Below are 13,081 nucleotides of genomic sequence, written 5' to 3' on the forward strand. Positions count from 1 at the left end.
AAAGTTTAAAGTTTAAATTAAAGGTGAAACAAGTGATGCCTACTCAAATATTTATATATATTTATTGACTCACTGCACTATAAAACATTATGTGGTTTAAATGTATTTGGGGAGAGGGTTAGAATATAGCTATTCTGTAGCACAGGTTGCCATGCAGCCACGCGTGGGAAATTTGAGCTGTTGAAAATTAACCATGATGTGTGTTGTATGGTCAATACACCTGTCATCACTCCCAGCATGTTCTTTACAGAGGTATTATATTGACACACAGTCATTCATGGTGGTTTGTATGTCTTGTTCAACTATACTGGGCCCAGAATGCTCCATAATCTACCTCTGTAAATATTGGATTAGTATGAGAATCAGGTCATAATGATGCATCCAAGCTCTCGTGCTTGGATTATTAAGCAGGTTCAACAGACCAAAGGGCTACACATCCACACTTTCATATCCTGTCATCACAACAGTCACACGATCCTACAGACGGTGTTTGTCAACAATAAAATAGGCCCTAATGTTTTTTTAATATTTGGTCATTTTGTATCCAAAACAAAGCGATTTGTTGTCAGTGAATGGCAGGACAGGGTTTATCTTGCTCAAGGATGCATTGTAGCTGCAGGTAGAAATTCGGATCAAACCCAGGACATTTCCCCTGGGAGTCCACCACAAGTCTATCCTCCTGACCCTTATCTCCGGAACAGACCGCTGCACCACGTTCCAGGGAACCTTGTCACCCCGACACCACAACAATCATGGACCAATGATAGTATTAATAACGGTGAGGGCACGTGGCGACGCACCAGATAACTGCTGCCTCGACCAGTTTGACCCTAAAGAATTCTTGCAGATAGGGGCTAGATGACCCTGGGGCTCAATCCGCATCCATATGATATTTTTCACACATAGAAAACAGAATCTGGAGTCCCACCTGGGAAAACACACAATCCGTGCTTGTCCAGAATTACACCGAAAAAGAGAGAGAGAGGGAGAGATGGATTACTCAAACAAATTCTCAAAGTTCCCTGCGCAAAATATCTTCAACAAGTTACACCAATCGTTGTAGTGAGTCCAGTTAATTACTGGAAGTCAGACCATTCCCCTTATAACGCCATTGTCCTATTTTTAACAGCATGGATGTAGTTGACTCATATATGGCTGTAATTGGACGGATCCAGGATTTCCGGCCATACATTCAGGAGTGGATATAAGGCACTCGGGAGTCCTTGTTAGCACAACTGGCATGTTGAACAGAGTCCTCAAGCTCTACAATTCGATTCCACTCATAACCATTTGGGTGGAATCACATAGGGACCTTCCTAGCACACACACGCACACACTGGCTCATGCATACACGCTCATGCACACACACAAACACACAAACAAAGAAAAACACACACACACAAACCCCTACACAACATCTTATACAAAGTTAGCCATTCCAAGATCTTAATCTGGTATAGTTGAAATTAACATGAACAAATGAGTCCTGATTAAGACTTAAGCCTTAGGTTTTGTGTGCCAACTTTGGTGACTTGGTTGTATATCGAAAACGGGCTGAGCTTTTTAGGTTGACTGATACATTCCACCCCCTAGAGTCAATATTGGGGAAGCTAAGCCACTCCATGTCTCGAATGTCATTGATGCCATTGAAGTGTGTATGATGGTCGGGCGGGACGTTTGTGGTGCTACGTTTGTTTGCATGAGTGTATGCACATGCGTGCGTTTGTGTGTGAGTATGTGTTTGTGTGTGTGTGTGTATGTGTGTTTGTGTGAGTGCGATTGTGTGCATGTGCATGTGTGTGTAGCCATATGGCTGCGTGCATGCGTTTGTGCATGTGTGTTTGTATATGCATGTGTGTGTGTGTGTGTGTGTGTGTGTGTGTGTGTGTGTGTGTGTGTGTGTGTGTGTGTGTGTGTGTGTGTGTGTGTGTGTGTGTGTGTGTGTGCGTGTATGTGTTTGTGCGTATTTGTGTGTGTGTGAGTGAGGTGGGAGGAGATGCACATCACGGACAGTTCAGATGAACCCAGCACTCCACGGTGGATTGATGTTTCTCCTTAGGTTTGATACGGTTATGTCGTTTTTTCTGCTCGATCGCAGATGCTGTGATAACCATCAAGTGTCTCAGTGTACTGTCTGACCAGGTCAAGAAAGACCATCGCCAAAATGCCTGGAGCCCACAGATAGGCCCTGGACAGTTTTACTGGCTTACAAAAGACAACATTATTATTTCTCTACAATGATTCGCTCAGTATTGGAGCACCATTTGGCTGCTATGAAAATGCAATTGACAAAGCAATGCAACATTGATTTTAACCTTCTTTAGATTTTTATACAAGGTTGGTAGTTTAAAGTTGCAATGCAAAACCACACACACCAACCCATTTCTAATACCGGTATACAAGTTATGCATCCCTTGATGTCATTATACTCAGCATAATTTGCAGTAATACAAGCTAAACAGTCTATTATATATTACTGCCCAAGGTCGTCAACTGATTCAGGAAAATATCCATTAGGAACAGAGCCTATCTGTGCTTTTATAATTAATGTGCAATCTGCTGACTGCACCGTGTTGAGGGATAGGTGTTGTTTACCCTCTTTGTCAGAAAGATGAACGGTCAGCCATTTAGTTTCGATACAAGTGGAAGGTGGATGCCTGCTAAATGAGCCCATTGCCATTGTTTTATTGACACAGCTGTTTGTCCATTACCGACTCTGGTTCTTCGGCTTTCTTGATGATTTTGAACGGGCCGACAACTCGGTTTCACCATTTGAGGATCTCTAAACCATAGCAAAAATAATCCACTGCCTCAACTCGAAATCCACTGCCTTTACTATATGCTCTACTACTTTATACTCTACTGAATGCTGTACTGAATGATCTGCTGAATGCTGTACTGAATGCTGTACTGATGCTCTGCTGAATGCTGTACTGAATGCTCTATGCGGGAATGCTTTACTATATGCTCTTCTTTATACTCTACTGAATGCTGTACATGGTCTTTCTATCACTTCGGGAGAACAGCCAGGTGTTGAACAAGGAATCAGATGCGACCTGATCTCATGCTACCCCCAAGCGCCACCTGTTCACGCAGGTCAACTTCATGTCATGCTACCGGGGCATTTGATTTAAAACAAGTATACCTGCATCTCCACCACCAGATGGGACTGGCGGCTGTGGCTCAAAGAATCCACTGAAGCAAGAACAATGAATCGATGTTTAATAAGGGCTACTTTCAGGACTGTGACAGTGACCTCTTCACACTGATAAGCTTCCGTGGAGGGTGGAAACCACCCTCAATCAAACATGTAGGACCCCTTCAAGTACTATATCCTGTCAATGGTCATAGTGCATGGCCGTATCGGATGGATCGCTGGCGTTTGTGTTAAGTCACACTCGGATGATTGGAAAGAGGATATGTTGTTGGAGGGCAGTTAATCCTTCAAATTATTGAAGAATAACTCCTCCAACCACAACGGATACCTGCAAATCCCCCTGCAGATTAGCAGGTGCCAGGAAAACGTCTAAAAAATATTAATCAGACGGAGTCGGAGAACACCCAGCTAAGACGGATCAGGTAATTACGGTTTAATCGGCGAATCATCTAGTGTGCGTGTTTGTGCATGTGTGTCCATGTGTGTGGGCTTTTTGTGCATGTGAGTGCCTTTGTGTGTGTATGTGCCTGAGTGTGTGTGTGTGTTTGTTTTGGCATCAGATAGGTATTATCTAGCAATATAAATACATTTATCCCTGGGATATTACAATGTTGAGTGAATTGATGACCAGGAGACGTGTCTTTCATTATTAATGGCCCCAATCACTCCATGTGTCACACGGAGCCGTCTTTGTCTGATTCATGGTGGCGACAGGGACCCCATCGCTTCATCACCCCTCTGCTTGATAGATGATTGTGGGGTAGACGGAGGACGAGGAAGAGGAGGAAGAGGAGCCAGCCAACAGTGCAAGAATGTTAATCTGTTGTGTAATTAATTGGCACGGCACCACAAACATCTGTATTCAATTTATTATCGACAAATTACCATACGGAATACAAAATAAAGCTCACACACAACAGAACAACAAAAACTGAACTGTGTCACACCGCAAAAAAAGCAATCTCTTCAGAGACCTGCCGGTGAGATTGTTGAGCCATTGACGTGATCACAGCACACAAAGCTCTGAGGTCATGCTGGCAACACAGCGGAGCGGAACATAATGAACAAGATTGAAATAAGAACCATGTTTTTTTTCCCACATAAATGAAAAGCAATTGCACATTTTTGTCTCCTGCTGGAAATCAAAGTGATTAGACTACAGGAGTGAATGAAAGTGCACGACTGAGAGGTATATAGGCTACTTTACAAAGGTACAGACTTCCAAAACCTTTTGTTTTCGTTAGAGATTAATAACCATGGATGATTTGTTTGGAATCCGAGGATGAACATATTGATCAGAACGACATTTTAAAGATAATGTTTTAAAAATAACAGTCTCCAGGGTCTCCTGGGTTGAGGAGAACTGTATTCCACACATACAGTTCCATGCATACAATTCAAGCTATTTCCGAGTACACACAAAAGGCTAAAGTAACAATGTTCATAACAGATTGATTATTTTCATTCAGCAACAATCACGCCTATTAAGGATTCACTACCTTGTAGGTTCTCTCTCTCTCCTTCTCTCTATATGTATATATACATATATATAAGCCTACAGTTAAATAAATCCCATTTAAAAATATTAAATGTTATAAATGTAATGACGTCGATACACTGAAGTACAACAACATTTCACAGTTATGGCACAGTGTCAGTGTATACAGTATATACAATCCATCCATGTGACTTGACAACCTCACTTTTCTCGAGATAGAGACTCAAGTTTTACTCTCTGCACTTAACCCTTACATGTTCATTACACCTAACGTTGAACCAACGCTTTGGTAGCTATTGTAAGAGCCGCTTTATTAAAAAGGCTTTTCCCTCACCAGCCTGAAAGTTTGTGCTCTGGTTTCTGCTAAATATTTCTTTGAGCGTGCCGAAGACAAATTATATATAATATTTGAGATGAGTGAATGTGAGTGAGTCTCTCATTCCATTCAATGTAATTGTACATTTTTTGTTTTAAATGTTGTTAACTAAATCTTTGTTTCATGCACCAACCAAGAACATTCAGAATTACATATTGATTTGGCAACGTCTCTGTTTTCCATCACATCTTATAAAGAAACAGTATGCCTAAAGGACAGAAAAGCAACAAGAACGGCATCAATTTAGCGGTCATACTTTGCTTCCTGTGCCCACTAATGGGATCTGATGGGGCCAAAATGCAACCTCTAGGACAGGGGGCACCATGGCGCCCGCAAGGACCACATGAGGCGCCCGCAGGCCAGCTCTAAAAATAGCACTACTCATTCTTGAACAACTCTTTCCCACCTTTTTTAAGTCATTGTTGATAATTTTTGTGAGAAATCATTAACATGACTTAATTAATTAACATGCCTTCATATAGATGACTATCATTAATCATTAATATTAATATATAACTAAAGGCAAACTGATCAAATTTGTTATTTCAGAAGAGTTTACCTTCGTATGACTCTGTGCCCATGATGTAGCTCTCAGGTTCAAAAAGGTTGGTGACTCCTGCTCTAGGATTTGTTCGGGAACATTTCTTTAATCTTTGTTCTTTCTGTGTGCTTTTTCATAATAACTACTGTAAGGAGGCCATGGCAGGGTTAAAAATAATTGGCATTATTGAAGAAAATATTAAATACATTTTGGTATACATCCCAATTGGTGATGGCTAATCAACATAAGTACCAGGGTTTTAGCTTAGAATATTCTCTATTTCAATGAGAAGCTCTGGGAACTGAAGGCCGCTGGAAGCAGTTCTTCAATATTATTATACAGTACTTCAATTCTAACTCGAAGTAGCGTAAAAAGTGGGCATAAACGTCATGTTTCTTCAAGAGAACATGGCAGCTGTCATCTACAGGTTAAAATATATTAATATTTATTTTAATAATTTTCTTCAGTCAGGCCTTTACAACACTCGATGACAGGTGGGGCTCCTCATAAGACATCTTGTGATTGGCAGGTAATATGCTCCTGGGCAGGAAGTGATCGGTGGGCCTGGCCATCTCATCCATCTCTGTGGTGAAGTGGTCAGGGCTCTCCCCATTGGACGTCTCCTTAATGACGCTGTAGGTCAGCTGTACGCTACAGGATGCCGGCTTCGGGGGCCGCCGGGCGCCGCAGTGGCACAGCTTCTTGAACGCGGCTCTAAACTTCTGCGACATTGCGTTGTAGATGACCGGGTTGATGGCGCTGTTCAGGTAGATGCACAGCCGGCAGAAGAGAAGGAAGTTTGTGTCCTGGTACACAGTGTGCAGGAAGGAGTTCACCACCACCAGGGTCCGGTACGGCATCCATAGCAACGCAAATAGGACGACGACCACAGCCAACATCTTGGTCACCTGGTGAAACGCATGGACATGAAGATACTTAACACTTGGTGAACGTTTAATTAAACAGCACGTATGCAGAATAAGGAAAATAGACTTTTTCTGGACAATTTGTTAGAACAAGAAAGCACTTTCGGCAATCGTTCAAATAATTTAAACGGGCTGCAGGTATGTTTTGATATTTGCAAAGAGAGAGAGCAAAAAAGAGTTTTGAAGCTAAACAACCAAAATCCTTGCCACTCCCCTCTTTGCTCTGTCCGTCCCTATGTTTCTCTGCTAGGGATACCTGCATTCCACACAACTGTCATTGACAGGCAGGGGATACCTTGATTGGTCAGAAATTAGCCTAAAGGCACAGTCAACTTCTCACAGCCCATTTCACTGATAACAGCTGACTGATGACTATGCCTTTTGTAACACATTCCATCAGAGCTCTTACATCTGACCATCAACACCTTTAATTAATTTCCTGCAATAGGTCAAAGTTTCTCTCCAGACAAACCATCCTTGACGGAAGTATCCACATCCTAGCTTATCCCTCTGGTTATTTCAAGAGCTGTTGTGTTGTCTCTTCTATTAAGGTCTTCATTTGGAAGATGTGCAAATAAATAAGAAATATAAACAGTTATTCATGCGTTGAATATTTATTCATTGCTTATTAAATTTGTATTTCTTTCCATAAGAAGGAAGGTGCTATAATTAACCAGGCAGAACTACTGATATCGGGTCGGAGTCGCTGCGCTACGGATCTGTATCTAATTGTATTAGGTTTGGACCCATATACCATATACCCCCTTTTTGCTGATTCTATAAACGGCTGGTAAACGGATTGCCCCTGCACATAATAGCTAGTTAACTAGTTAACAAAATCTGTTATTTTCCAAGTATAGATTAATGTACATCTGCATGTGTGTGTGTTTGAATGTGTATGTGTGTGTGTGTGTGTGTGTGTGTGTGTGTGTGTGTGTGTGTGTGTGTGTGTGTGTGTGTGTGTGTGTGTGTGTGTGTGTGTGTGTGTGTGTGTGTGTGTGTGTGTATGGTGTGTGTGTGTGTGTGTGTGTGTGTGTGTGTGTGTGTGTGTTTGTGCATGCGCGCTATGTGCGTGCATGTGTATGTGTATGTGTTGGGGAATGTGTCCACGCATATCAATTTGCGTTTCCATTATTCCGGAAAATTATATAAAGGAAAAAAACAAACAGCCTCAGGTGTACTGTTTATATAAAAAGTGAGGTTACAGAGACGGTGGGTTAGCTGCTCACACTGGCAAATCAGATCATCAGCATAGAGCCCCTTCAGGGAACCACACCCCCACCCCTGTCATTCCAGAAGCTGATCTGATAAGCAATCTGCAACATAAATCACAGGCCTGAAAAATGGTTGCTGTGGTTTTACAACTGTTTCCTCACTGCGTCTTAACTTTTACACTGAACAATATAAAATATGAATACATGGGAGAGGAATAAACATGGCTTAGAGACAGATTGGTAGATGCACTGATGCATTGTATGCATTTTTAACAGTTTGTTTTTCGCAACACTGCACACACACAGATATAGGGAGGCAGACACAGACACAGACATAGGGAGAGAGACAGAGAGAGAAACAGACAGATCAAGGGAAAGAGAAAGAGTGGAGAGAGAGAGAGAGAGAGAGAGAGAGAGAGAGAGAGAGAGAGAGAGAGAGAGAGAGAGAGAGAGAGAGAGAGAGCGAGAGAGAGAGAGAGAGAGAGAGAGACAGAGAGAGAGAGAGAGAGAGAGAGAGAGAGAGAGAGAGAGAGAGAGAGAGAGAGAGAGAGAGAGAGAGAGAGAGAGAGACAGAGAGACAGAGAGAGACAGAGACAGAGACAGAGACAGAGACAGACAGGACGGAGACAGAGATAGAGATAGAGATAGAGAGAAATAGGTAGTGAACGACATACAAGAGAAGGTCATTAGGTAATTAACAAACAAGAGCCCACCTGTCTACGGGACGCAGCTGTTGTACTGCTAGAAGTATTTGTACTAGTGATGATCCTCCCTCCCTGCAGCTCCTTCTTCCATTTCTTCGTTTTTTCCTTGGGGTCTGAAGGCAGCGGATTCAGGATGAGAATCTTTGCAATAAGTCCGTACAGGATGGTGGCCAGCATGAGTGGCAGCACGTAAAAGACCGCGAAGTCCGTGAAGTAAATCGGCAGATAGTAATTTCGGGACACTTTGTACGCGCAGGTGACGAGAACGACGTTGTCATAAACTAATTCCTTAGTGTCTGAGAGGAAAAACCACATGACACAGTAGACCGAGGTTAGAGCCCACACTACTATGATGATCTTTTTCGCCCTGGAAAGAGTGCACAAGAACTGCGCTTTTATGGGGTGGCAAATGGCGATATAGCGCTCCACGGTGAACGCCGTGATGGAGCACGAAGACGCATTGATGCCCAGGTACTGGAAATAAGTAATGCCCAGGCACCCCACGTAGCCGTACACCCACTCTCCGTAAACGGCCTCTGAGATGTTGGGCAGACCCGCAGCGGTCAGGACCATGAGGTCCGCCACGGCCAGGCTCACCAGGTAACAGTTGGTCGGGGTCCGCATGTGTTTGGTGGTGAGCACCACCATGATCACCATGACGTTCCCCACGATGCCCACCCCGCAGATCAGAGACACTAGGAAGATGCTGGCCACTTTGTATTCGATGCTGTAATCGGTCCACATGCCAAGGGTCTGGTTGTCCTGCACCAGCGTGTCATTGTCCGCAGCTATGTTATCAAGAGTTATGTTATCCATGATGGAGTGTTAGTAAGCCTGTGTCTGATTTGGCTGACATTTAAGAGTGCACTTTAAAAAACGTCAGATGAAGTCCTAGGTCTATAAAGTCCGGGAGGAACGAGGTTTGGAATCCAAGATCATTATTGCAACCAATAAAAAAGTCTCAATATGTTTTCCTATATCCTTCGAAATCTATAATCCAGAACGAGGGTGTGAAACAATACCCCATGTCAAAATACGCTCTCCGAGGTTGAGCCTTGTTCTTGAAGTTTGCACTCAGAGTTCCCGGTGCGTGTTGCGCCTCCCAGCTCCGCTCCTGCCCGACTGATCACACAGTCTAGACATGAGTGAGCGCTCCTGGAGGAAAAGCTTGCTGTAGCGACATCTGGGATCGGAGGGACAACACTTCATCCCACGAGAGGATAGGGGGGCCCCCCACAATAGTTTCTTTATAGATTCATTGGTTGTATTCAATGACTCTCAGACTGTGAATATAGGCACCTTGCACTAAGTTAACGTGTGGTGTATTATGGTTTGATGCATGATTGCAACAGGCCTATGTGGAGAAATTCATAGTCATTTTATAATTTAACAATGCATGGTGAATTTTTTTTTTTAAAAAGTACATGCATATCCTATAAGGCCTACTCCCCTTGTGAACAGCAATGACTCAAATTAAAATAATAATTAAAATAAAATGCTCAAATTAAAATAACCAAAGATTACCCTTCAAACTGTTTTACTTTATTCAAACAGTAACCGGGAATACTTATCTTCAATGAAACCTCAACGGTGCTGTTTCCGTTTATAATGACTATTGTGAGAAAACGTCCCAGTCATGTCCCATACAAAACACTGTCCATAAGGAGAGTGTGCAGATCTGCATCGGCCTAATGGCCATAAAGAAGAGATACGATTTTCATATTTGTTGAAATGGGCGTCGAGCCTTCCAAATGCAACAGCTTCCAAATGCAATTCCATCACACATATCGACCCATGAGGTCGTTTTGCTGTTTAATCTAAGCAATTCATCCAAAAGTGAGGCAGATGTGCACCTGCTATTTCTGGTGTTTAACATACACACACCGCACCAAAACACACGCACGCACACACACACACACACACACACACACACACACACACACACACACACACACACACACACACACACACACACACACACACACACACACACACGCACACACACACACACACACACACACACACACACACACACACATCCCACTTTTCCGTGCGTCATACGATCCTGGGACCACACAATGTTCTGTGACGTTTAAGGGGAACAACAGGGCTCCGCGGATGTTTTAGTGGTTCACTTGTCCCCCGGGGTCCCAGAAGTACACACACCTGTATATTAGACATGCGGAAGTCCCTCTGCGCCCCCGAGTGCCTCACTTATACCCCAGGGGCACTCGAGGCAGAGACCTGTCCTTTATTAGACTAGACGGCAGTCCCTCTGCGCTCCACTTTTGGCGTGCTCTTATTTGAACATCGCTTTCACAGCGGGTCACGGAGACAATCATTTGAGCTATGAAATAAAAGTAGGCCTAGCCAAAATGGTGACAATTTCCCATTTTCCCCTGCATGCATCCATTAACAGCCTTAGCTTATTCTGACGCCCGCCTACTTGGTACGTGGGCTGTGGTGTGTGTGCACGTTTGTACAATGGTTCGAACTGAAGAGGCATAATTGTTAGATCACGTGATTCATTAATTCAATGTAATTAGCTTTCTTTCTGTGCATGGATGCCACACAGCTCGCAAAGGAATGCACCCAGGCGCGATATTTTCGGCGCTGTGTTTTCTTGCGTGCCTGCGTTTGTATGTGTGTGTGTGTGTGTGTGTGTGTATGTGTGTGTGTGTGTGTGTGTGTGTGTGTGTGTGTGTGTGTGTGTGTGTGTGTGTGTGTGTGTGTGTGTGTGTGTGTGTGTGTGTGTGTGTGTGTGTGTGTGTGTGTGTGCGTGGTGTTTGTGTGCATGCGTGTGTGTGTTGTTTGCATGGATGTTACAGTTTTCCAGAACAACCCTAATTGAAGTTTGCAAATTGCGTGTTCCGGATGTTGACACTTGCCTCCCAGGAGAGGGAGAGAAATACACAAATCCTTTTTGTGTATTTAAACTCAATCCATTGAATGGAAATGCATCAGCAAAAGGCCATAAAATACAATGCTTGTCGAACAGATACATGTTTCTATCTTTGAGCTATGTCTTCGTCATTTTTTGCAAAGGGCATACTTTATTTTTAAATAACCATTTAAACAGATTTCGCATGGTAAGCATTCGGATGAAGCAAAGGATCTTTGCAGCCATGAGATGCATTGAGCGCAGCATTGGATGATAAGTAACAACGGTCAGCAGCTATTTCTTTTATTTCTAAGCTTTGATTGATATTGTTGATGTGTATAGGATTATTTAGGCCTAATAGCTTAATTCGTTATATTATTCCCCCCTTAAAGATTGAAGCCCTCATTTTGAAATGTTGGCGGGTCTATTATACACGCCTGTTCATTTATAATTCAAGATACAATTAATGTTGAGTAATTAGTAATCAGATTTCAGTTAATTTATAACTGTACCAACGAAACCAACTGTCGTAATTAATATAATTAATGGGGAATCAACAACTAACACCTATTGCTAGGAGGATGCTTCGTACAGCAATGGTCTTTCACTGCCACCTCGTGGTGAGGAAGTGAAATGTCTATTTAGAGAGTTCACAACAAACATTAAATCATACATACACGTATGGGCGCACACAGACAGACAGACAGACAGACAGACAGACAGACAGACAGACAGACAGACAGACAGACAGACAGACAGACAGACAGACAGACAGACAGACGGAGAGATGGACAGACCCCCCCCCCCCCCCCCCCCACACACACACACACACACATACACATACACGTACACACAAGCATACATACCAACATACCAATACATGCATTTATGTTTGCGTGTGTGGGTGTGTGTGTGTGTGTGGGGGGGGGTGTGAGTGTGGTTGTGCGTGTGTGTGTGTGTGTGTGTGTGTGTGTGTGTGTGTGTGTGTGTGTGTGTGTGTGTGTGTGTGTGTGTGTGTGTGTGTGTGTGTGTGTGTGTGTGTGTGTACATAAAGTAATAATATATCGAATTTGGTTATGTATCTCACTATTTACTTATGAAACGTATGGACTGTCTCTCATGTATATTTCTTACTTCAATTCCAAAATTGTGATAATAATTGATGTTTTTCTTCCCATTGCCAGCAGCCCACTTAGTATTTGGCATGTTTTGCTTCCTCTAAGTATAAATGGTAGATTTGGCCTCAAGTCAACCTTCTAATTTACCTAATGAACAAAATGCCCACCTTCCTGTTTCAAAGGCAAAACTAGGAACTGGAATTGAACTTCAACACAATTCTTAAAGTCAAAACAACGTTTAGACATGTTTTTTGGTATCCAGAGGCCAGGACTTTTTTGTAAGTGGACATTTTAGCTAGGTGAGGAGGAGGGGGATGGGGGGGGGGGGGTTGAGGCTATATGATATCAGTGAAAGCTATTAAAGTAATGGCTATGCGAGGCAAGTAGTAGTATGGCGGAAGCCAGAGGACCAGTAAGCCATTCATCAATAAATTAAGACAAAAAGAGTAAGAGTATCTCAGTGTAGATAATCAATTCATTTTGAAATGCAAGTCATTGAACAGAAGACCATTTCATTTAAATTACTCTTTGTCTAAATGGGCACACACGCACACAGACCACAGACACAGATGGACGCATGCACACATAGACAGGCGCCCAAGCTAAGCCACAATTAGCACCCTGAAGTGTACGTTTAGTCACAGACCTATTGACACAATTATGGCA

At 42.9% G+C, this 13,081-nt stretch overlaps 1 protein-coding gene across 1 annotated transcript; it reads right to left on the minus strand.

Moving 5' to 3' along the window:
- Nucleotides 1-3,992: 3,992 nt before the first annotated feature.
- trhra (thyrotropin-releasing hormone receptor a) lies at nt 3,993-9,469 on the minus strand. The gene is made up of 2 exons (XM_056602455.1): nt 8,426-9,469; nt 3,993-6,480 (listed from the first exon to the last, which is right to left on the minus strand). The coding sequence occupies exons 1-2, from the start codon at nt 9,230-9,232 to the stop codon at nt 6,040-6,042; spliced, it is 1,248 nt and encodes a 415-aa protein (XP_056458430.1). The 5' UTR covers nt 9,233-9,469; the 3' UTR covers nt 3,993-6,039.
- Nucleotides 9,470-13,081: the final 3,612 nt, after the last annotated feature.

The sequence above is a fragment of the Gadus chalcogrammus genome, chromosome 11, assembly GCF_026213295.1.
Source record: "Gadus chalcogrammus isolate NIFS_2021 chromosome 11, NIFS_Gcha_1.0, whole genome shotgun sequence".
Lineage (NCBI taxonomy): Eukaryota > Metazoa > Chordata > Actinopteri > Gadiformes > Gadidae > Gadus > Gadus chalcogrammus.